This window comes from Sminthopsis crassicaudata, chromosome 1 (assembly GCF_048593235.1).
Source record: "Sminthopsis crassicaudata isolate SCR6 chromosome 1, ASM4859323v1, whole genome shotgun sequence".
In the NCBI taxonomy this organism is placed as follows: domain Eukaryota; kingdom Metazoa; phylum Chordata; class Mammalia; order Dasyuromorphia; family Dasyuridae; genus Sminthopsis; species Sminthopsis crassicaudata.
In genome coordinates, this window is record NC_133617.1 from 260582214 (window position 1) to 260607497 (window position 25284).

Here is a 25284-nt window from a genome sequence, read left to right on the forward strand (position 1 = left end):
CTTTCAACAAATAAGATCTCATTGCTTTGACCACAACAGCATTTTTGGTGTGTTGGTCATCTCAGTCAGCTTCCCTTTCTGAAGCAGTTCCCTGACAAATCCTTCTTTTGACTATGCTTTTATAACCCCTACTTTGATCAGAACAAATAAGCAGGCAAAACCCCAAACAAGTTGAAGTAATGATTTATACTGCAAAGAGTATTAAACTTGAAGTCAGAAGGCTGGGGTCAAGTGCTAGTTCTGTTGCTTAGCTCTTTGACCTTAGATAAGTTAATTAATATATCTAAGCCATGGTTTCTTTTCGAAGTGTTGTTCTGGGAATAATAATGCTTCTACTATATACGTCATTATTTCATGTAAGAAGAGCAATTTACAGATGGCATATCAGAGATATAAAAAGGGTGTAATTCTTCTTTTCAGTGGAAGGTCTGTTATAAATAAATAAGTTCTGTCTTCCTTATTTTGTGACATACATAAATAGATAAATATGTAAATATCATATATAAAGATTATACATTAAATATTAAGTATCTATACATACAGGAGAATATCTACCCTATTTTGCCTGGCAAAAGGTTTCACCACACATTCTTTAATTTGATGATGTCATTTGCTCTCACAATCTGAACATTTTTTTTTTTTATTCCCCTGTGGAAATAGTTGGGTTTCTCTCCTGAGCTGGAGGTCTCTTGTTGAATGATTTTCCTTGACTGTTACTTTAACTTACAATTCATCTCAAAAGTAAGCAATTTAGAGGCATCATTATCTCCAAGACTCCAGGTTGGATTTTTTCCACACTGGTTCTTAGAGAAAGATGATGCAGGGAGCTAGGGTAGTGGATAGAGTCCTAGGCCCAGAGTCAGGAAAATCTGAGTTCAAATCTAGCCTTAGACACTTAGATACTCTGTAACCCCTGGCAAGTGTGTCATTTTCCTGACCTGTTAAATGAGGTTGATAATAGCATCTGTGAAAATAAAAATAGATAGTGTTTGTAAAATATTTAAAACAGTACCGGCACTGTAATAAGTGCTATAAAAATGACAGCTATTATTAATATTATCATTATTGGAAAGATGTAAATCAGGATAACTAGAGATGGCCTGGATGCAGTGGGAGACATTGGCCTTTTTAAGATAAATTCTTTAATTGGAGTTTAACTCCAATTAACTGCATATCATGTTATTATCTTCCTGATGTCATGATCCTTAATTATTATTATTATTAATTAAATAATTAAAATATGGGTCTAAAAAAAAAACAAAAAAAACTTGTTCTAAGATCAATGGCTATTACCCCTACTTTTTAAAAATTAAATTTATTCCTGATTATTTATTATGTTTATGTATAATCTTTTTTCCTGTCTCTGTTAACTCTTCTACTTTACTTCTGTTAACTTGTCTAGCTATTACTTAACCTCCCCATTGCCCCCCATCCCCATGTGTTCCTCTAATATTTTTTCCTCTAACTTTTCCCTCCCTCTTTATTTCATTCCTATTAATCTACCCACCTTATCCCACCCCACTACCATAAATCTACACAACCTCCTATACCCTACTTTAACCTTATCTTATTCACTCCTGCCTTACTTCTTTACAGATTTTGGAGGGTGTTATAACCTTTATGGTATACACACACACACACACACACACACACACACACATATATATATACATATATATATATAATATACACATACATATATGTATATATTGTACATAAATATGTATTGTTCCCTATTTAATCCATTTCCAATGTGAGTAGGTTTTCAGAACTACCTCCTTCCCTCCCTACTGTATCTGTTGCTTCTTCCTCTGTAGCTTATTCATATAGCATGATTACTATTTTTATCTTTTCCTAGATGATTTTGTTTTTTAGGATCAGATCATGCTCAACTCTGTCCCAATCTTTTTTTTTTTGACTATCCAATTACTGATGTCAATTTTAGACATGTGCTTTATATTTCCATATATGTAAAACATACACAATTTGTCTTTGAGTCCCTTGAAATTACTATTTTTGTTGGTTCTTAAATGCTAAATTTTCTATTGAGTTCAAATATGTTTAAGACAAAAATCCTAAAAATTGAAAGGTTCATTGAACTTCCATTTTTTTCACCCAGTATTATATTTAATTTTGCTGGATATAATATTTTTGTCTATAAGCCTGATTCTTTTGTTTGTTGGTATACAATGGTACAGGACCTGTGGTATTTAACGTTAGCAGCTGATAAATCCTGTACAATTCTAATTGTAGTTCCAGCATATTTGGATTGGTTTTTTATTTTTGATTACTTGTTTCTTGTAAAATTATCTTTTTGTTCTGGGAGTTTCAGAATTTAGCAATAATGTTCCTATGTGTTTTCTTATAAAATTTCTTTGAGAGACTGATAGATGGATTTTTTTTTTAATTTCTACTTTCTTTTCATGTTCCATCACTTCAGGACAATTTTCTTTGATTATTTCTTATATTATTGTGTCAAGGTTCTTTTTTTTTTTTTTTTTTTTTTTTGGTCACAGCTTTTAGATAGTTCTATTATTCTTTTATGTATTCTCTTCTTTATCTGTTCCCCAGATCTGTTGTTTTTCTTATGTTTTACATTCCCTTCTATTTTTTTCATCTTTCATACTTTATTTTGTTATTTCTTGGTATTTTATAGCTTCATTAGCTTCCCTTTGCCCAATTCTAATTTTCAAAGAATCATTTTCTTCTTTAAAACATTGGATCTCTTAATTTTTCTTGTGTAGTATGATAATTGTGGAAATAAGATAGAAGAATTGCATATGTTTAACATAAATTGGATTACTTGCTGTCGAGAGGATGGAGTGGGGGAAGGAAGGAAGGAAAAAAATTTGGAGCACAAGATTTTGGAAGGGTGAATGTTGAAAACTATTTTTGCATATATTTTGAAAATAAAAGGCTATGATTAAAAAAGACTGGATCTCCTTTTCTAGTTGATTGACTTTCTTTTCATAATTTTCTTGTTTCTCTTGGATGGTTCTTAATTTATTTTAATTTTTAAAAAGTTTTTCCTCAGTCTCTCTCATTTGTTTGCTTAAAGTCATTTTGGGATTCTTCTATAAATTCCTTTGGGGCAGGTAACCATTTAATATTACTCCTTGGGGCAGGAGACGCTTTTCCTTCTCTTCCTTTTTCTTTAATATCCTCCTCTGAAGATGAACCCAAATCTTCCCTATTCTCTTAGTAAGTTTATATGCTTGGGTTCTTTTTTCCTTTACCTGCTCATTTTTAAATGAGAATTTATTAGTGTAACTATCTCTAATCCTGGTGTAGGAGTGATAGTGCCTCTGGCTTCACTTCAGTTCTTTCCTCTGGTCTGGAGCCCCAAAAGCACTCCAACCTACTGTAAGTGCCTCAAGTCAGCAAGATCCCTGCCCCACGGCTTCTGCCCTCACCAGGTGTGCTGGTTCTCTCTCTCCCAGATCTCTGCAGCACTGCTGGGCCTGGCAGTCCTTAATGGAAGGGTTCATTCAGTCTTCCTGGACTCAGATCCTTATTGTCTAAGAGGTGAAACTTCTTGTGTTTTGGGTTGAAGGGCTAAAACTACCTTGGAACCAAGCTAGTCCCTTGCTATTTCTGCAGAGCTGGACTGGAGGTGTTTACATTTCACACCAATTAAACCTGGATCCTTTTTTTCAGGTCTATGCTGGTTATCCCAGGATGACCCCTGTTCTTTCCCAAATCAACTGATATTAAGGGAGTATATCCCTTATAGTGTCAAAGGCTTACTTATATTGCTGTCTTCCTTCTTAGCACTTAGCAAAGTGCCTGGCACATAATAAGTGTTGAATAAAAAGCTTGTTGATGCCTCCCTTCTCTATATGGTTCCTGAGAATAAGCCAGGGAATTTGTCACTCATTTTATTGCTTTCCCTCAACTCCCATAAATCTTCATATTGCTGAGTATTTGCCCAAGCTTTCCTAACTTAACTTGCTCTGCTTTCTTGTATATGAATATTCTCAATTTGTTGCTCAGAAACATATAATAAGCTTTTAATATAAGGCATCTTAAAAGAGTAGATAGAACACTGACTTAGAATCAGAGGATCCAGTTTCATCCCTGCCTCTGATACTTACTCTGAGTCTTTGACCTTGGTTAGCTCATTAGACCGCCTTATGCTTAATTTTCTATGTAATCTGAGAAGGTTGTTTTCAATGATCTCTTTCAGTTTTAGATCTATAATATATCTATAATCCATCCTCATTAGTTCTCTTGTCACCTTGTTGGTAAAAACCAACTTTTGGCCTACTTCATAATCTAAAAATAAAATAAGTTAAGGTAAAGTAAAATCCCTATTAGTAGAGAGCCACCAATGTTCTAGTGAGCAACTCAAATTAATTTGGGAGCTTGCTTCCATGTCAGGTGTGATCCAGACAATAAAACACCAATTATCCCCAGTTTGGACACACACAAAAGCATTCCCAGTGTTGTTTCCTTGGCTGGTGTTTCATTTCTGAGCTAGAGCCTAGGTCTCTTTAGTGCTACTTCTCAGCAATGTCTTTATTCCAATTATTCCAATAATCCTTTGAGTATCATGTTCAGGAGCTAGTCGTTGAGGGTCTTAGTCAAGTAACTCATATCCTTTATTTTCATATATTATCTATCCTACCATATTCAGTCATTTGGCATATCCATTACTTCTCCCTGCCATGTCAATTTAGATTTAATCAGTAAGTGTTTACTACATACAAGACAATATTCTAAGTGCTGGGATTACAAATGCAAAGAGAAAGACAGAAAAGAATGAAGGAAGGAAGAAAAAAAGGAAGGAAGAAAGGGAAGAAAGAGAAAGAAAGAGTAAGAAGGAAAAGAAGGAAAAGGAAGGAAGAGGGGAAGGAAGGAAGGAAGGAGAAAAGAAAGAGAGAAAGAAGAAAAAAGAAAGAAGGAAGAAAGAAAGAGAAAAAGAAAAAAAAGAAGGAAAGGAAAAAAGAAAAAGAAAGGAAAGAAGAAAGAAAGAAAGAAAGAAAAAAAAGAAAGAAAGAAAGAGAAAGAGAGAGAAGAAAAAGGAAGGAAGGAAGGAAGGAGGAAGAAGCTATGTTGCCTCTTTCACTTTAATCCTAATCACTTCGATATTATGGTACTATCCCCCTGATGTCATGATTATCTTCAGGAATGAAGGACAACTAATCTCTGTAACAATTAATGAGAGAATAAATATTAAAATGAATAGTGGGCTCACGCTAATGAAAGCTGGATGACATCATGTCACTCTTGGACAAAGACTTTATACCCAGACTTCTCCTATTCCTGGGCAATTTAAACAAAAGATCTACTTCCACAAAAACTTGCTTGAATGGAACACAATGGTGAGGAATTCATTTTATGTTAGGAATTCCTTATAGGGTTGGGTGGGGTTTAAGCATAATTGAGGGAAAAGTTGGTTCAATTTTCAGAGACTGAACTTTAGAAATGGGGATTTTATGAAAAAGGGGAACTCCCCATTGCCCCAAATTATTGGTTATTATTAATCGTTTTATTCTAGGAAGAGCCATGCAATTAGAGAGAGAAACTGCAAGAATGAAATTCAAATTCTTCAAATATGTGAATTCTAGGGCTGTAATGAGGTCTTAGAATGAAAAACTATGGATTGGTAGGCAAAGTCCTTACTACAACCTGAAGAGGAAGAAGGTTCACCCAAAATATCTTTTGAGGAGTTGAGTACTAAAGTTTCAGTCAATTTGGGATAGCATGGTATGTGGAAATTTCACTCAATGGGGATCCAAGAGAAATCTGGGTTTCAAATCAACTTCTGTCTCTAGCTAACTGTGACCTTGGGCAATTCATAAAACCTATATAAGTCTCAGCTCTTTCCTTTGCAAAATAAGAATGATATTGTAATAATTGTTGTAATGATAAAATCAGGGTGCAGGGAGATCAAATGAAAGTTGGAAAATTATTCAGAATTGATTAGGATGCTCTGAATGTCATTTTCTCCTTCATTTACCTTAAGATCCAAGGATTGTGTATTTCAGTGAGTTTAGTTGAATTCTAGTTATAAGTATGCATACATACGTACATACATACATATATGTTTCACATGAAATAACCAACTCCATGCTTGTGTCCCTCAGTTTTACAGTCAATATTAGCTTCATTCTGAAAACAATGATACTGACATCAAATTAATTTTAAGTAGCTGGGACTTCTGTCCTCCATTGATGACAATCCATCTCATGTGCCAAACAATAGTTTCATCTTTGAATGAAAGTTCAATTTCATCATATTTTTCAATCTATGACACTGACATTTAACAAAATTATTACTGGAAAAAAAGTATTATGTGAGAGCTGAGAGGGAAGTTTTGCTATTAATAAGGAAATAAAGAAGAAATTTTCCAATCACTTGCAGAATAATACAGCAATGGCAAGCACTTAGAAACATCCTAGGGTTTACAGAATTCTTTATAATACATAATCTCCTTTGTTTTCTCACAATAATCCTAAGAGATAGGTACACAAATCCCATTTTACAGATGAGAAAACAGAAGCTAAAATAGCTCATTTACTTGCTCAGGTCCTCCCAGCTAGTGTGTGTGGTGTGTGTGTGTGTGTGTGTGTGTGTGTGTGTGTGCATGTGTGCATGTGTGCGTGTGTGCGTGTGTGTGTGTGTATACATATATATACATATATATATCATACCATATATATAGGGGGAGCTATATCATAGTTATGGGAAACAGGTTGATGAGAGACAGAGGCAAAACCACCGAATCTTTTAGTTATTTTGCCAAAGGTAGGGTCCCAAGTGCATAGAAATGGTATACCAACATGATGAATTTAAACAATGTATGTAAATCTTATTAAAAAGAGGAGTAACTGAATCTTTGAACCTGAAAAATAAAATTCACAAAAGCATATCTCTTTGCTTCTAGCAGGGCTTCTACTTTGGAAGATGTTCTCTTGTTTGCCAGCTAGTACCCCAAACCATTTTGCTTAAGGGCAACATTAAAAACAAATAAATAAACAAAAAGACAACTAAGAAAAAAGCACTCACCACCCAAACAAAAACAAAAACAGCAAAACTTTGAATCTGGGCATATTCAATGTCTAGGTTATTCTTGAAATGAAGGAAGGAAAAAACAAAAACTTGGAGTACATGTCTCTCATGTGTCAGACACTTTACAAATATTAGGTCACAACCACTCTAGGTGATAGGTGACTGGAAGTAGCTAAAATAGGTAGTTATTTTATAGGTGAGGGAATGAAGACAAATAGAATGTACATTAAATGGCTTGTCCAGAGTCACACAGCTATGAAGTGTTTAAGGTAGGATTTGAATGTGGTCTTCCTGACTCTAGTCTGACATTCTATCCATTGCCCCAGATTGCTGAGGACAATTCATGTCCCAGAGAGACCATTTCATCCATTCCTTTCTTGATTCTTCATACATAGCTTGATTTCTTCCCACTAGATAAATTCACCACTTCTGTGCTTGAAACCAATGACCCAAACACTCCCTCTTCTGAATAAGATATCTTATACTTATAGTACTTTTGATGAACCAGTATCTATAGCCTTGTATGTATGGTAACCCTGATCTCTGAATTTTTTATTTCCAAGACCCTCTTAAGCCTGTTCTTAACTCTGTATTGTCATTTCCAGTCCATAAACTATTTCCTCAGTTCTTCTTAATTCCCATAGCCTTGTAGTGTCCATTTTCCAGAAAGCATTTCTTATCTTCTCTCTTTTCTCAGAAGCCATTAGAGAATACTTACAAGAATTTACTCTAGAGAAAAAATCAGTAATCTTTGTCTTCAAGTTCCTATGCAAGGAAACTTCTTAAATTTTTTTCGGGATTTCCTTACTTAGTTCCATCTTTTCCTCTGCTCATCCAGGTTCCACAAATACATTGAGTCAGCAATATGTTATATTTTCTAGTCTTATTTCATCACAACTAATGATATGTAAAATTGGGATCAGGTACTCTATGTAGAAGATGTTAGTTTTGGGAGAATTGTGAATATTTGGGAGGGAAATGTCCTAGAGAGCCTAGAGTATATATGAATTTATTCCAGATGGTTTCAGATGGGCTGCCATGTAGTTAAAAAGAGACTTTTCTTCACTGGCAGTCTAGGACTTCTTCAAAAAGACCTGAGTTAGCTCTGCTGCGCTATTACATTCATGTTTGGAGAGAGTGTAGCATACATACTATGGCCATCTCTCTCAAAGTTGGGAGGGCTACATCTTCCCTCAGGATTTCAGGGTAATCTAAAAGATTTGAGGTGGTATTTTTCTCCAGTCATTAGCTCTATGTTTTACACACAATGTTCTTTCCCATTGTTAAAGGGTCAATGATAGCATTATATTTAACAACTTGACATTGATTGAATTTTAGAAAGAGATATTTATTTAAAAGTTATAATCAGAAAAAATAAATGAATATTTTCTTAGGCATCTTGAGGAAGTAGTTCCCTTTATACCATCTTGGTTTCTGGGGGATGCAGTTCACAATTTATCCCCAATTTGACAAAGAATTAGTCCCACCAAGTTCACATCCAAAGGTAGATGCTGAGTAAGTTCTGCTGAGCTGGGTTCTATTTCCCATAACTCCTCTTTCCTTGGTGTTCAGGGTCAATAGTGCTCTTCTGGTTACAAAACTCAACTTGAATTCTGACTGCCACATTGTCTTTAGATCATGTTATTCTGAGAAGAGGTCCATAGCCTGCTCTCTAGCACTGGTGCTGGATTCATTTTAATTCTGCCAATGGTTTTGTGATCTCAGGCAACACACTTTGGGTCTCATGTCTCTTACCCATAAAACACAGGACTTAGACCAGATTGAAAATTCTAATTTGGGATTCTTGGACCAAGGGATCTCTAGATAGATTTCAGAAAATCCATGAATTTGGATGAGTATATATATATGTATACACACATATGTATATGTAAATATAAAGAGTATATATAGAGAAAACTAAGGTATTATTTAGTCCAATTGTCTACTTGACATATAGACTGCCTCTACAATAATTACAAGTGGTAATCTGGTTTTTTGCTCGACTATTTTAAGGAATGTGGGAATTTAGTTCCTACTAAGGCAACCTCTTCCATTTTCTTAGAGTTTCTTTAAATTTTCTGAATTGGCTTTTAAAAGTTTCTTGAATTGGTCTTTCTAATATGCTTCTATCAAGTTTTATTGGCGAATTAATTTACTTCATAATCTTAATCATCACCTATTGATTTAAAGAGATTTCTAATAGATAACCAAGCAAGAGTTCCAACTTCAAGTATCTGTTAGGTTACACGAAGGAAGTATATTTTTAAAGTATATGGAACATTTGGCAGAAATAAGGGGAAGTGAGAGAAAGCAGAATGATCTACTTAGAATAGGCCTTGACAATGGCTATGAAACTCTCCTTGTAATTTTATACTTGATGAAACCTTAGGATGAATTTTTTCCCTCCTTGAGACAAGTCCTAAATCAAAAAGACGTTATAAATTGGAGAGCACAGGAGGCATGTTTTTTAAAGGTATTATTATAATGACAAGCAAAGACCTTGTAGTATACTTTACTACAACCTTTTGAGAGAGAACAAAGTGATCTTAATGCTTTAGAAAGAATAGAATTCTATAAAATTTCCAAGAAATAATTTATTCATTTTCTGATATGGCCCCTATTTTATAGAGAAAAAATAACTCCCAAAGAAACTCATTTTTAGAAAAAAAAATCTTACAGAAAAATAATAATTCCTGTTTATGTGATGCTTTCAAGTTTACAAAGAACTGCCCTCATTATGAGCCTCTGAGATAGACCATGAAAATCATAATTGAAGAATAAGGAATTACTATTTGGAGCACTCATGATTTGTTATTTTGGTTTCAGCTAAATGTCTTTTATTTGTATTTCAGCCAGTTATTCAGTGATACTTTCTCCTTCTTTACTACTGATCTAATGTGTATTCCAGAGGATAATCAAAAGGAAAAAAAATAGCTTAATACTAAAATTATTTGTCATGTTAAAAATCAGATTGTCAGTTTTCTCTGTCCCTTCCTCTTCCCCTCCTGCCCCATGCCAATAACAAATTAACTACCATCAGCCTTCAAAGTAGCTAATTAATGTAATTCGATTTGGGGATTTGATGGGATAAGTAAACAAAACAGACCACAGAAAGGAAAAACAACTACTTATAATATATTTCACATTCATGAAAAGACATCTAATTCTTTAACAAAAAGAAAATGAAAAGGAAAAAAAAAAACCATGTGTTTAGAATGTCAATCTCAGAATTTTTAGATCTTACAGACCATTTAAAATAGTTCTTCAGGAGAAATTAATTTTAAATAGTTCTTGAGAACAAAACAATTTACCTTGTGCAACATTATAAAATAGCTACCCTGAAATATCAAGATATACATCCTTGTCTAACAGCTTACATAAAATTATTTTATGTACTAGAAATGAAGATACATATTTTAATATTTATTTGTTATTTTTATTTTTGAAAATACATACAAAGATAATTTTCAACATTCACTTTTGTAAAACCATGTGTTCTAAATCTTTTTCTTTCCCTCCTCCTCATCTGGACAACAAATAATCTAATATAAGTTAAACATCTGCATTTCTTATAAACATTTCCACATTTATAATGCTGCATAAGAAAAATCAAATCAAAAGGGAAAAAAAAGGAGAAAAAAAGAAACCCAAGCAAACTACAACCAAAAAGGTGAAAATACTGTGCTGTGATGTATATTCAGTCTTCATAGATCTCTCTCTGGATATGGATGGCACTTCCCATCACAAGTCCATTGGAATTACCTTGAGTCACCTCATTGTTGAAAAGAGCCAAGTCCATCACAATTGATCATACAAATGAATATATTAAACAATTTGGGCTAAGGTTTCAGAAGCTTATCTATTGTCAGATATTCTAGAAATAAAGATAGTTTTTAGATTATAGGAATTCAACCAGGAAAAGATCTCAGAGATCATGTATTAAAATCTCTTCATGCTGCAGCTGAGGAAATTGGGACTTTGGTAAGTGAGGTGACTAACCTGGAGTCCAAACTAAATTAAAGAGCCCTAGATTTGTAAAATCTTGTCATTTTTGCCTGTGAAGGAGGTAGAGCAAGCAAAAAGTGAATGAGAGCAATTCTCTTTGTACAGTACTGTGTATAGTACAGTAATAATAATGCCAATTTAGGTGATGAAAAGAAGCAGAATATATTAAGAGCATTGAGCTTGAATTGGATATGACCTCAGAAATTCTCTTATCCAACATAGGAGTATCAAACTAGTTCCAGAAAGTGCCATTTATTCCAACTTCTCATTTTGCATTGAAGTAAATGAGTTCAAAGGGCATACATGTCTTTGAAGTGTTGTACAGTAGAGGTGAGATTAGATTTATTCTATTTGTTCTATAAAAGCCTAAAGGGCAAAATAAGGAACAATGAGGGGGAAGAGTAAAGTAGATTAGGCTTGTTAAAAAAATTGGCCTACTAAAAATTTAAAAATATTTTTAAAATTGAAAAAAAAATGAACAGTTTTTATTTCATTTGCAATGAGAGACAGCATTTTAAAATTATAGCATGAAAACTGGATTCAAATCCAGCATTTGACGCACCTACAGGGATAAAGTCACAAAAGCAGTTAAAAACACTATGACAATTCCTTAATAATTTGAGTTTCTCAAAAGTGGACTGGATCTCTTTAGAAAAAGTAGATTCGGTATCTTTAGATATCTTCTTGTTGATTGTTAGATTTTTAACTAATTGACCACCAAGATCACTATTAGATCTTAAATTCCTATATTTATATAACTGCTATCTATCTATCTATTTTTTTTGAGAATGTAAGTTTCTCTGATTTCTATGTCTCTGACTTAAGAGGGGAAGTTGGAACATCTTTTGTAATGGTCAGTAGAATGGGATTCAATTATGTACAGATCTTCATGGATTTCATTCTGGAGTGTTTTGAGGAAGAGTTTAGAAGTCCTGAATGAACTTTTAGAAACATTATGCTTTTTAAAAGTAAGTATTCATTTAATCATGGATAGACCAACCCTGAGAGAATCATGAAAATATGAAAATTATAATAATCTTGAAAAAAGTTAATATTTGGAGTTTATTCTTATCATTGGACACAGAGTTAAGACACGGAACATGGGACCATATTACCTGAAAGCCAATATAAGACTTAGAGTGTTCATTTGGTAAACATTGCAGATATTAACACTTAAATAATAAGAAAAAGGGATGTGGTTGATTAGCGTAGTAAGCTATCAGGGTAGCTTACCTTTAATTTCATTAATTTAAAGAGAGAAAGATTTTATTTTATTTTATTTTTCATTTGGGAGAGGTAGGGATGAATTTTATGAGAGCAAAAATGGAAAAGTGGAGTAAAGAATACAACATTAAATAGAACTAGAAAGTCTTAGGGCAACTAAGTGGTACAGTAGAGGGAGCATCAGCCCTGAAGTCAGGAGGAAGTGAGTTCAAATCTGCTCTCAGATACTTAATACTTCCTAGCTGTGTGACTCTGGGCAAGTCACTTGCCTCAGCAAAAAAAAAAAAAAAAAAAAAAAAAAAAAAAAAAAAGTCTTTTGAGAACAATAGTAACAAATACAGTGTAACTAAAGTATAACTGTCTTGTCAATAAAGTCTTAGTTTATTTTGTGTGATATGCTTTTTTGGCAGTCCAGTGAAACCTAAGCTCCTTAGAAGAGGGTTTTTTGTGTTTGTTTTTAATAGAAAAGCGCGAATTTGAGTTAGAGGTCAGTGATAATAAATATATTGTCGTCATTGCTTGTTTTGTTCTCATCCAAGTTCAGTATTTCAGGAGACTTGTGAATTAGTTGTTTGGGGACCTATATTAAGAATACTTTTTCTTGTCTAGGTTCTTCATTTTATAGATAAGGAACTCAAAGCCTAGAGAAGTCAAATGGTTTGACCAACATCACATAATCAGCCAATGGCCCAATAGAGATGATACTCCAGTCTCTTGACTGTGTATTTTCTACCATCATAGTCTTGAGATGGAAAGGGATTATGAATATGAGAGTTAGCATAAGTAATTACACGTGATGACAAATATCTAAGATTGGCAGCATGCTCCTGAAAAAAATTACCAATCTTTGTTGTCCTGTACTGAACCTTGGCAACCTAATGATATCTGTCATTTCCTTGTTACCAGAAAAAAAGTCCTAGCTCTTACAATCACCCCCAAATCTGACTGCATAATTACATAATTTTTCCCTTTTTTTCCCCATGAAAACAAGCGCATTAGTCTTAATACTTTCTTTCTTTCCTGGACTCCATCTGACCTGCTCTGCCTTAGGTTTCCTAAAAATACATCACCAAATTGCTTGGCACCATGCATGTGGAAATAATAATGAAGAAAATAATCCTTTAAAATTTTCATGTTGCTAGTCCATTTGTAAAAATGGCTCCCACGGATTTCTCAAAGGGAAAAGTGTTCTTGTATATATTTAATTTACTTTATGAACTGAGCTTGGTTTCTTAGTACAGTACATACTGAATGACTAGGCTGTGGAATTATCTGTTCCCTCTCCATTGCAGACAGATCCAAATCACATCCAGGTGCCAAGTACTTTTCTTTATTAAAAATAGTTTATTGAGAATGGGATATTTATGACCATGCAGTACCTTCAATATTAAAAACATGAGGTAATGTCTTCTGGCTTTACCTTTTTAACTTTGTTCCTTTTCACATCTTCTGACCTCCACACAAAGTTCCTCATTATGTATATTCTCAGAAAATGGAATCCAATGAAGAGACCTTCCAAGATGTACACGCTTAGGACATATTCATCAAATCATGCAGATTAAGAACCACATTGCTCCAGCATATTGCATATTTACCAAAGAGCCCCTAAGCACTAAGAAGGGAGAAAAATGAAAAAAAAATTTAAAAGGAATAACTGAAATAAAACAAAATGATTGAGGGTAAAATACCAAAATTGTCATCAAAGAGGTAAAGATAAATGACAATGGAAAAAAAAGAAAAGGAGCAGGGATATAGTTACTTAAATATCACTTCAAAAGTTTTCACTTTGCATACCAGCAACTTAGTGTCTTGTGCATGCCAGGGAAATTAATTTTGTCTTCTGAAGTAGCTGAAATATGAATTATTCTTTCCCCTCAGGAAATTCTCCTTGCTAAAATAAATGATCACTGACTTCTTATCATACCAAATCATGATGCTTTTTCATTTGATTGCTGGAGTTAGTGTGGACTGTATGTTGAGATTCCGACATATCTTAATCAACATAAAATATTCTAAATGTTCGTTTAAAAACTTGGTTCCCCTTTCCTCCCCCATTCCCTTGCTTTTCCTTTTGTTTCAAAGATTCAGTGTTCTTTTTATTTTCTTTGTCTACATTTTTGCTCACTCTCCACTAGCTAGAGTTCTTGTTGGTCCAGGTGAGTGAGTGTGGGATGTGAGAGGGAGAGAATAATATTTTCTGATCTTATTGTCAGTTGAAAGACTTTGTGAACTGTGCCTCCATAAGGATTGGAATTGGGACAAAAAGAGAGCTGGAAGGAAAACCTAGGTGATATTTTGTTGTCAACATACCTTTCTCCATTTGTGTTTCCCTTCTCTGAACTTTCTCTTTTCTGAACTTGCTTTATGAGTGCCTATAATGTCACTTTTTACTTAGCTTTGCATATCTTACATGGCCTTATCACATCCTTCCTTATACATTCTATGCAGCAGCTAAAAACATTTAATACAGAGGATGATTGAGTGAACCATCTTTTTAACACATTAAACAAAGCAACCTATTAGTTACTGCATGATTAAAATATTTTTTCACTGGCCAGAACTCCCCTGCATGTGTTTTCTCCTGTTACAGTGTACACTCTTACTCTCTTTACTTTTCTATTTTTATCCTCAATGTTTACCATGTACTTGACACATAGGAAGTGCTTAATAATGTGATTTAATTAGATTGTAAAGTCTTATGGCCAGTGTTCATCATTATTTAGTTTAACATGTTAAGCTTGCTGTCAACAGACATTTTCTCTTTTCTTCCTCCTCCCCCTTCTGTCCTTCCTTCTCTTGTATTCCTCCTCTTCTCCTTCCTTTTATCTCTCCTGCCTTCCTTCTTGCCTTCCTCATCGAGGTCCCTTTTTTCCCCCCTTTTCCTCCTCTTTGGGATGAATTGCCTTGGTTGCTCAATTTTCAAAGATCATTGTATTTTCAATTCTTCAATTTGAATCCTAAGAAAGTTTTCAGGTACAGTACATTTTCCTTTTCTATTTAGTAGTTTTAGATATCCATTTGAATGCTAAATGTTGAAGGATTTAAAGGGCTATTGATTTATTCTCTCTCAAGTTAATGTTTGTTTTCAGTTTGAAAGTATGGCAAATTGTGGGTAAAGTCCTAATTTTTATCCAGTATTCAATATCATTTTTTTGCTCATTTAGGTGGACAGTGGATCATACAAGTGAAAACAGCTGAAGATTCTCCAAAAGCTGGAGAATGTAAGAAGACTCTGGTGATATATGGTTCAAAGGGGAAAAGTAAGGACCTTATCCTTTCACCAAGAAATCCAGGACAAATGTGTTTTCTTCCTGGAACTACAGATGAATTCCTTGTAAGTCACAAGAATATTATGTTTCCTTTATAGCCTAACAATCTAACTCAGAGACATAATTTAGTTGAGATTACCAAATTGCATATATTCCATAAAAAAGTTTGTAATTCAAATTTCTATCATTCTAAATGTTACATTCTATCTTTTGCCAATTTTTGTCTTATTCCTGCAACATTTACCCATTGAAGAGAATTGTGATATCTTATGTTCTCTCTCATCCAATTCCTATGATTAAAAAATAAATGACATTTCTATAGATTTTTTGCAATTTGAAAATTGTTTGATTCATCTTAAATCTGTGAGGGAGATAGTAGAAGGTAACCCCTATTTTACATATGAAGAAAATGAGATATTAAAAATATAAAATGGTTGTTTTAAGCTTATAAAAGATGATAATGACCAACCTCAGCCTTTTGACTTCCAATCTAATATTTTTTCCATTCATTCATTTAACATGTACCTAGGACATTCTGAAACGGTGGGTCACAATTCCATATGGAGTTACATAATTGAATGGGAGGTCATAAAATTATGATTTATTATAAGTAAATATTGGTTTATATATCTATTTTATATACCTATATACCAGGAGTTATATAAAAATTTCTCTGATGAAATAGAGTCATGAGTGGTAAAAGTTTAAGAAGCCTTCTACTATATTATACTCCATCTTTAATGCATCTGATCATCATCCATAGCATTTATTTAGTTCCTCCTGTGTATGTGTGTGTTTTCCCATGATAGATGAGAAACTAATTAGACCTGGCCCTTGCTTGCATTTCACAAGTAGAATTTACATATTAAGCAAAGAACTGAAGAGTTTTTTATGATAAGTATATATTTTTATCTGGTTTGAGATTTATAGATCACTTTCCTCATTACCACCCTGTTAGGTAGTGTAAAGAATTATTAGGTAGTGTAACAATTATCTCCATCTTAAATGAGGGGACTGAAGATCAAGGAATTTAAGTGACTACCCAAGTCATATAAGAATGGATATAAGAGTGTAGGAGTGGGGTCTGGCTTCATGTGTGCTCAAAAAGGTTTAACTTTTACTAATATATAGTTACTATCTTTTAAATAGCTTTTGTCCAAACATAACCTTGGACCTTATTCACTGAGGTTACCCACAAGATATTTTATAGTCTTCAAAATAGTCAGTGGGAGTTGTCAGAGCACACCCTTAAGTAGAACACAAAGCCCCATGAACCATTTACTAAAATATAATTTCATGTTTCCTCAATCATATAAACCCATTAAGTTGCCCCAGAATGGTATGGAACCTGAAAGTGAGAGAAAAACATTACTGGATAAAGTCAGTCTAACATCATTGAATAAAAGATTCTGATTCCAGTATAACACCACTGAATCTTAGTTTGGGAGGTGACACTGCCTCTCATTATGCTATGTCACAAGTATGTTACATTTGAATGTAATGAGGCATCCCACTGGTTGCTTACTCAGTGAATCTATAATTCTGATCTAGGAAGATGTCATACATTTTCTTCTTGATGCTTCATGACCCTAACTCTGTTCTTGGAGTCAAAGTCCTAGAATTCCCTTTTTGTTTTGTTCTTTGAGGTTGTTCTTTCTTCCTGCACTACTCATGGTATTTTATGTTTTCTAGAGAAAGTAAATCAAAACAACAGCATCTAACATGAAGGAGGCAATAGTATTTTTAGAGAAAGATTTGGAACACATTCCAGTTAGAAATAGTCCAATTAGTATTTTATATTTTCCTTCATCTTCCTCCCCTTCTTATTTGTCAATTAACATTTGATTGTACTTTAAATTTTTTTATCTAAAATTTAATTTAATCTAAAATGTAACCTAAAAAATCTAAACATTTAATCTAAAAAAAGAATATGGGGAAACTTCAAGTTTCACTTTTAAATTTGGGGGATGATCATTATGAACAGAAGATAATTGACTCAAATGAGAAGGAAGAAATTGGCACTAATATAATCTTAAGGGATTAATAATGTATTCTGTTAAAAATAACTTTAGTTATATAAGAGAACTGGCTAGAAATTCCAGGAAACCCTTCTAGCAAAGTTGAATCGTCTCCCAAAGCCTTGCCCTGGATGTATGAAACTTTTTTTTGATGATAACTAATTGGAAAGTGTTGGATAAACTGAAAATCAAATAAAAAAGATTTGTAACAGGAAAGAATATATTTGGTGAAACATTACTTCAAAATAAAAATAATTAATTTATCAATAATTAATTAGCTATCATTAATATCAGAATTTTATTTTTTAGATTATTAAATAATCTTTGACATTAATTCTATTTTATTCCTTGATATCTTTACTTTTGTTTTTCCTTAAAAGGAATAGAATCAAGGAATGGAGAGATTAATTTGCTAGGGAATCAGTGCTTGATACAAATCTTCCTTACATAGATTGCCCTGATATTAAAAATGTGAACTAAGAAAAGAGGTAATGTGTGGGGAGTATAACTTGACATGAGGGGCAAAAGAAATCCACAAGAGTGTTCATAGAAAACTTTGATGGACAAACTACCTCATCCTGTGTAATTCTTGTTCTATTTTCTCCTGTAAATTCTCCTAGGGGACCCAACCAAAGATTTGAAAACCTTCCCTTGATATTATCTGGAAATCAGACATGAACTCTTTTATCAATTATAAAGAAAAAACAAAATTAAGACTATCGAGCTAAAACTATAAAATTAAGATCACCATTTCCTGAGGCACCCAGGAAAGTTTCACTTTCAACTCTTAGGACTTCTTCAACCTCTTGCAATCAGTTCTCCCACCCTTTAGAAGCCTACACCCTGAAACCCTGATTTTTGATTGGTTAAATTCTAGTTCTATTTCTTATTCCTTGACTTCTGGCTAACAGCCTTACTCCTATGTGAGGGGTATTTCTTCTTTTGTTCTTGCATTGTCTTTTCCTTACTTTCTTTGTTTGAGTTTTCACTGAGCATAGCATCTGTCATATAGTAATCTTTAATAAATATTCTATCGATTGATCTACTTATCTACCTATCTGTATCACCTAAGATCAAATTGTCATTTATTAAATTTCCATTTTCTAGTAGGGATGGACAAATATATCTTCTTGGATCATTATTTTGCAGAGTTCTTTTTTATTTTATATAAATATATGTGTATGTATATTATTGTGTGTACATATTTATATACACACATTTATCTGTATGTGTGTGTATACATAAACATACAGATACACAGAGACACAGAGTCCCATCTTCTTTAACTTGGGATTGCTTAAATTCCATAATGTTAGGTTTTGCTGGGGTTTCCTTTTGTTGTCACATGGCTCCTCTCCTTCATCAAGTTCTCTTCCCTCCCTTTCAAATACAGACTACTCTCAAGGTTGATGAACTCAATAGGGGACCAATAACCTCTGACTTTTTTCATGTGTTTCCAGTTTCATATTTAACAAAAAATATCAATCTATATGTGATTTAGTTTCACCAGAAATTTATCAAGTTGCTGGTCACTGAAACAAATAACTCACATGGGAATACCAGCAGTTAAATGAGTGTTTGTAGGTGGTCTAAAGAAACGTGTGATTTTTATCACAGTCTGTGTCCTTTTTTTTTTCTTTTTAACTACTCCATCACTATCACCATGGAAACAACAGGGGGCTCTGAGGGAATTGAGGGACCATTTATGAATTTCTGTCTGTTCTCTGAATTGCTGCAGCCCTAAAAAAAATAATCACCAACTAGAGACCATCCTCCTGGTGATGAACTTCTTTGAATTTAGCTATATTGGGTTCTCAGGTAGTAGAAATAGAATCCATTTCTGGGACTCATAATTGAAGTCATTCCATCTTTGTGGAACCTGCCAAAGAGCCTGCACATCATGATGAGTCATTGGAGGAGGAATTATTGAAAGACTTCAGGAAAGAAGAGGTCTAAAGAAACATTTGGTTCTTAAACATTTTTCAAAGACAATCATAAAATGAAAGGTTGTTGAAGGTATCATTAAGACTGAAGAGCCAGGGAAGGAGTCACAGGATGAATGATGCCATAGTGGATATACCAATCCTATATATATATCCATATATATAATGTGTATATGTATACATAATATATTATATCATTAACATTTATCCATAATATATGAAAAAATAAGATATATGACATGTATACAAAATATACTTATATACATGTACATATTTGATTTATGCATATATATATGTATATATATAAAGTATTGTATATACATATGGTATGTTTTATTCATTGTTATGTCCTGCTTTCTAGAGCCCCAAAATTGGGGTGGCAAAACATACCATGCTTTCTAGAGCCCCCACACTGGGGTTATTAAAATATACCATCCTAGTGGAGAAGTGATGAGAAGGGAAGAATTTTATATGTTCATGGATGATAACTGATATTTTTTTAATTAAGGGGTTGATTCTGGAGAGCAATTTGGAACTATGCCCAAAAAGTTATCAAACTGTGCATACCCTTTGATCCAGCAGTGCTGTTATTGGGCTTATATCCCAAAGAGATCTTAAAGAAGGGAAAGAGACCTGTATGGGCCAAAATGTTTGTGGCAGTTCTTTTTGTAGTGGCTAGAAACTGGAAAATGAATGGATGCCCATCAATTGGAGAATGGTTGGATAAATTATGGTATATGAATGTTATGGAATATTATTGTTCTGAAATGACTAACAGGATGAATACAGAAAAGGTTTGGAGAGACTTACATCAACTGATGCTGAGTGAAATGAGCAGAACCAGAAGATCACTATACATTTCAACAACAATACTGTATGAAGATATATTCTGATGGAAGTGGATATCTTCAACATAAAGAAGATCCAACTCACTTCCAAATGATCAATGATGTACAGAAACAGCTACACCTAGAGAAGGAACACTGGGAATTGAATGTAAATTGTTAGCACTACTGTCTATCTACCTAGGTTACTTATACCTTCGGAATCCAACTCTTAACATGCAACAAGAAAATTAGATTTACATACATATATTGTGTCTAGGCTATACTGTAACACATTTAATATGTATGGGATTGCCTGTTATCTAGGAGAGGGAGTAGAGGGAGGGAGGGGAAAATTTGGAAAAATGAATACAAGGGATAATGTTATAAAAAAATTACTCATGCATATGTACTGTCAAAAAATTATAATTATAAAATTGATTAAAAAAAGAAAAAATAAAATAAATTAAGGGGTTGGTTGTTGTCCTTTGTTCTCAAAGAGGACTAAAATAACATCATGATGTTGGAGTCAGGGACACTACAAAGTAATGGTATGAGTAGGATATGTTTTATGCAGCATCATTGGAAAATAGGAACTTAATAGTCATCTGAACTCAGTAATTTTATTTGTCTCTATACACTAACCATATTATACACACATATAGATGTATGTGTTTATACATATGAGCATACACATATACATTATAGTTTGAAATAAAATCTTATGTTTTTTATGGCTATTTTTGGAAGATTAATTTTAATATGATGACCATAGCTTCCATTAGTTGAAGTTGAAGGCAACAATTCTGTGTCATTCAGCAGCCTTGAAGTTTTCCAGATAGCAGATTCTACCATGAAATGCAGGAGAGCAGCCATCACTTCAAAGGACAGTTTTTATAGGATTTGCAACCCAGAATCAAAGCAAACAACTTTGCAGTTTCTCTATTATTAGTAGTATAAAAATTGTTCTCCTGGGGTGTCCTGAGGGTCTAGTGTCCTGACACTACAGCCACAGTTTGGTTCCTGACAATCTGGGGAAAAGACAAAGGTGATGAATGTAAGTTTCATTCAGGCTCTGGATGACTAGAAGCAGTTACATGTTGCAGGAGATGGAATGCTAGGCCTAGAATTAGTTTAAATCTAGTCTTGGCCATTTATTAACAGTGTGAATCTGAGCAAGTCATTTGATCTCTATTTATCTCAATTTCCTCAACCGTGAAATGGAGATAATAGTAGCACCTAGCTCATAGGATTGTTGTGAAGATCAAATGAGAGAACATTTATAAAACACTTAGCATAGTATCTGTTATTAGTAAATGCCATATAAATGCTTATTTTTTCTTTTTCCCTTCTCTGTGTATATCTACAATACAGTTATATATGTATATATATAAATATGTATTGATATTCATAAATTCTTATATCTGGATCTAAATCCATATATTATCCATATATATCATACAGAAAACTTTAATAAATAACCACTCTATGAACTCTTAGTACTACTATCACATCACTACTGTTACTGCTGCTATTACTACTGCCACCATCTACTATTACTATCATTACTACTAATACTACCACTACTACTATTACTACTATTGCTGCTGCTGCTATTGCTACTATTACTACTATAATCACTGCTTCTACTACTACTACTATTGCTGCTATTGCTGCTGCTGCTCTTACTACTACTACTACTATTACTTCTGCTACTACTACTCTATTATTACTACTGCTACTACTATTACTACTATTGTTGCTACTATTACTAATCCTGCTGCTGCTACTACTACTATTACTATTACTATTGCTTCTACTACTACTACTATCACTGCTACTACTACTACTACTATTGCTATTGCTGCTGCTGCTCTTACTACTACTACTACTATTACTACTGCTACTTCTACTATTACTACTATTTTTGGTATTACTATTATTATTGCTGCATCTGCTGCTACTACTACTATTACTATTGCTGCTATTGCTACTACTACTATTATAATTACTGCTTCTACTACTACTACTATTGCTGCTATTGCTGCTGCTGCTCTTACTACTACTACTACTATTGCTTCTGCTACTACTACTCTATTATTATTACTGCTACTACTATTACTACTATTGTTGCTACTATTACTAATCCTGCTGCTGCTACTACTACTATTACTATTACTATTGCTTCTACTACTACTACTATCACTGCTACTACTACTACTACTACTACTATTGCTATTGCTGCTGCTGCTCTTACTACTACTACTACTATTACTACTGCTACTTCTACTATTACTACTATTTTTGGTATTACTATTATTATTGCTGCATCTGCTGCTACTACTACTATTACTATTGCTGCTATTGCTACTACTACTACTATAATTACTGCTTCTACTACTACTACTATTGCTGCTATTGCTGCTGCTGCTCTTACTACTACTACTACTATTGCTTCTGCTACTACTACTCTATTATTATTACTGCTACTACTATTACTACTATTGTTGCTACTACTATTACTATTGCTGCTGCTGCTGCTACTACTACTACTACTATTACTATTGCTGCTATTGGTACTACTACTACAATCACTGCTACTACTACTACTACTATGGCTGCTATTGCTGCTCCTGCTCTTACTACTACTACTATTATTACTACTGCTACTACTACTATTACTACTATTTTTGGTATTACTATTACTATTGCTGCATCTGCTGCTACTACTACTATTACTATTACTATTGCTTCTACTACTACTACTATCACTGCTACTACTACTACTACTATTGCTATTGCTGCTGCTGCTCTTACTACTACTACTACTATTACTACTGCTACTTCTACTATTACTACTATTTTTGGTATTACTATTATTATTGCTGCATCTGCTGCTACTACTACTATTACTATTGCTGCTATTGCTACTACTACTACTATAATTACTGCTTCTACTACTACTACTATTGCTGCTATTGCTGCTGCTGCTCTTACTACTACTACTACTATTGCTTCTGCTACTACTACTCTATTATTATTACTGCTACTACTATTACTACTATTGTTGCTACTATTACTAATCCTGCTGCTGCTACTACTACTATTACTATTACTATTGCTTCTACTACTACTACTATCACTGCTACTACTACTACTACTACTACTATTGCTATTGCTGCTGCTGCTCTTACTACTACTACTACTATTACTACTGCTACTTCTACTATTACTACTATTTTTGGTATTACTATTATTATTGCTGCATCTGCTGCTACTACTACTATTACTATTGCTGCTATTGCTACTACTACTACTATAATTACTGCTTCTACTACTACTACTATTGCTGCTATTGCTGCTGCTGCTCTTACTACTACTACTACTATTGCTTCTGCTACTACTACTCTATTATTATTACTGCTACTACTATTACTACTATTGTTGCTACTACTATTACTATTGCTGCTGCTGCTGCTACTACTACTACTACTATTACTATTGCTGCTATTGGTACTACTACTACAATCACTGCTACTACTACTACTACTATGGCTGCTATTGCTGCTCCTGCTCTTACTACTACTACTATTATTACTACTGCTACTACTACTATTACTACTATTTTTGGTATTACTATTACTATTGCTTCTACTACTACTACTATCACTGCTACTACTACTACTACTATTGCTATTGCTGCTGCTGCTCTTACTACTACTACTATTATTACTACTGCTACTACTACTATTGTTGCTACTACTATTACTATTGCTGCTGCTGCTGCTGCTACTACTATTACTATTATCATTTTTATTCACTTATTCAGATATCTGAATAAATCACTTGTGTTTTTTGTTTTTTGTTTTTTGACACTGTTAAGCTCCAGAAGTAACTTTGGAGGGGGATTTGAAACAGCCAAAAGAAAAGCTTGGTAATTGAGAATCATTCTATACAGTTGAAGAGGTAAAGGTAGCCTCCTAGATAACATGAGACAATATAGTCCAATGGAAAGAATACTGGATTGCAGTCAGAGAACCTGAATTCAAATCTCAGCTCTGCCAGTTGTTTGAAGTGTGAAGTTGGGCAAGTCATTTCATCTTTGATTTAGTTTCCTTGCCTATAGCATGGTCAGATTGCACTAGATGTCCTCTCTAGGGTAATCTCTCCAATTCTACAGTCCCACTCATCAAAGTTTGAGTCCCCAGGGAAATGACGACTCCCACATTTTAGTATGATCTTTGGGTCTAAAAGCATAGCAATTTGATTCATGACCCCAACAGTGTTTGTTCTCTTCATAGACAGGATATATAGAACACTGTTGAATTCTCTATAAAAAAGGAAATTATTTTGAAAAACCAATAGACATAGTTAGCTCTAACTAAAGTCATTGATTAAAAACGTATAGTATAAATATTAGCTGCACAACATTTCTGCTGCCACCAAGCCTGGGACATATTCTTTTATAAACAAATATACAGAATCCATGCATTGAGTGGGCCCATACTTAGAGCATGTTGGTTTTTATACAAACACGGGTGTCTAAGGCAACTCACAACTCTAGTAATACAGAGCCTATAATATCCCTTCTCTGTTGATTTCTCATACTGTTTTCCCAGAACAAATCATCCCTGTCAGACAGGTTGTTAAGATAGGCTTCCAGGATCTGTATCTCTTCACCAAGCAAGTCTTATTTCCCAGAGGTATTCATAGTTACCTCTCTTACAGGCGGCCAGAGGTCTCACCCTGTGAAGCTGCTTCCAGCTTTGAGTGATTGCTTCTCAGTATATCTCTTTGTATGGAGAATCTATATGTCTATTCCCTCAACTAGGATTTGAATTATTTCTATCTCTGTCTCTTTCTCACCAACTTTGCAGTAGCTAAATGGAGTGTCTCCTACTAGGCTAGATGAACTCTTTCTCTCTCCCTGTCTCTTTCTCTGTCCTTGTCTCAAAGACTTTCAAACTGCTAGATGGAGTATCTCCTT

At 33.8% G+C, this 25284-nt stretch overlaps 1 protein-coding gene across 3 annotated transcripts in view; it reads left to right on the plus strand.

Moving 5' to 3' along the window:
* Positions 1-25284, plus strand: part of LOC141549101 (lipoxygenase homology domain-containing protein 1-like) — a 598160-nt gene that overhangs the window by 417914 nt on the left and 154962 nt on the right. For all 3 annotated transcript variants that reach the window (XM_074278423.1, XM_074278432.1, XM_074278441.1), the window contains exon 32: positions 15408-15577. In XM_074278423.1, the coding sequence (XP_074134524.1) occupies positions 15408-15577 (170 nt within the window). The remainder of the gene's footprint in view (positions 1-15407; positions 15578-25284) is intronic.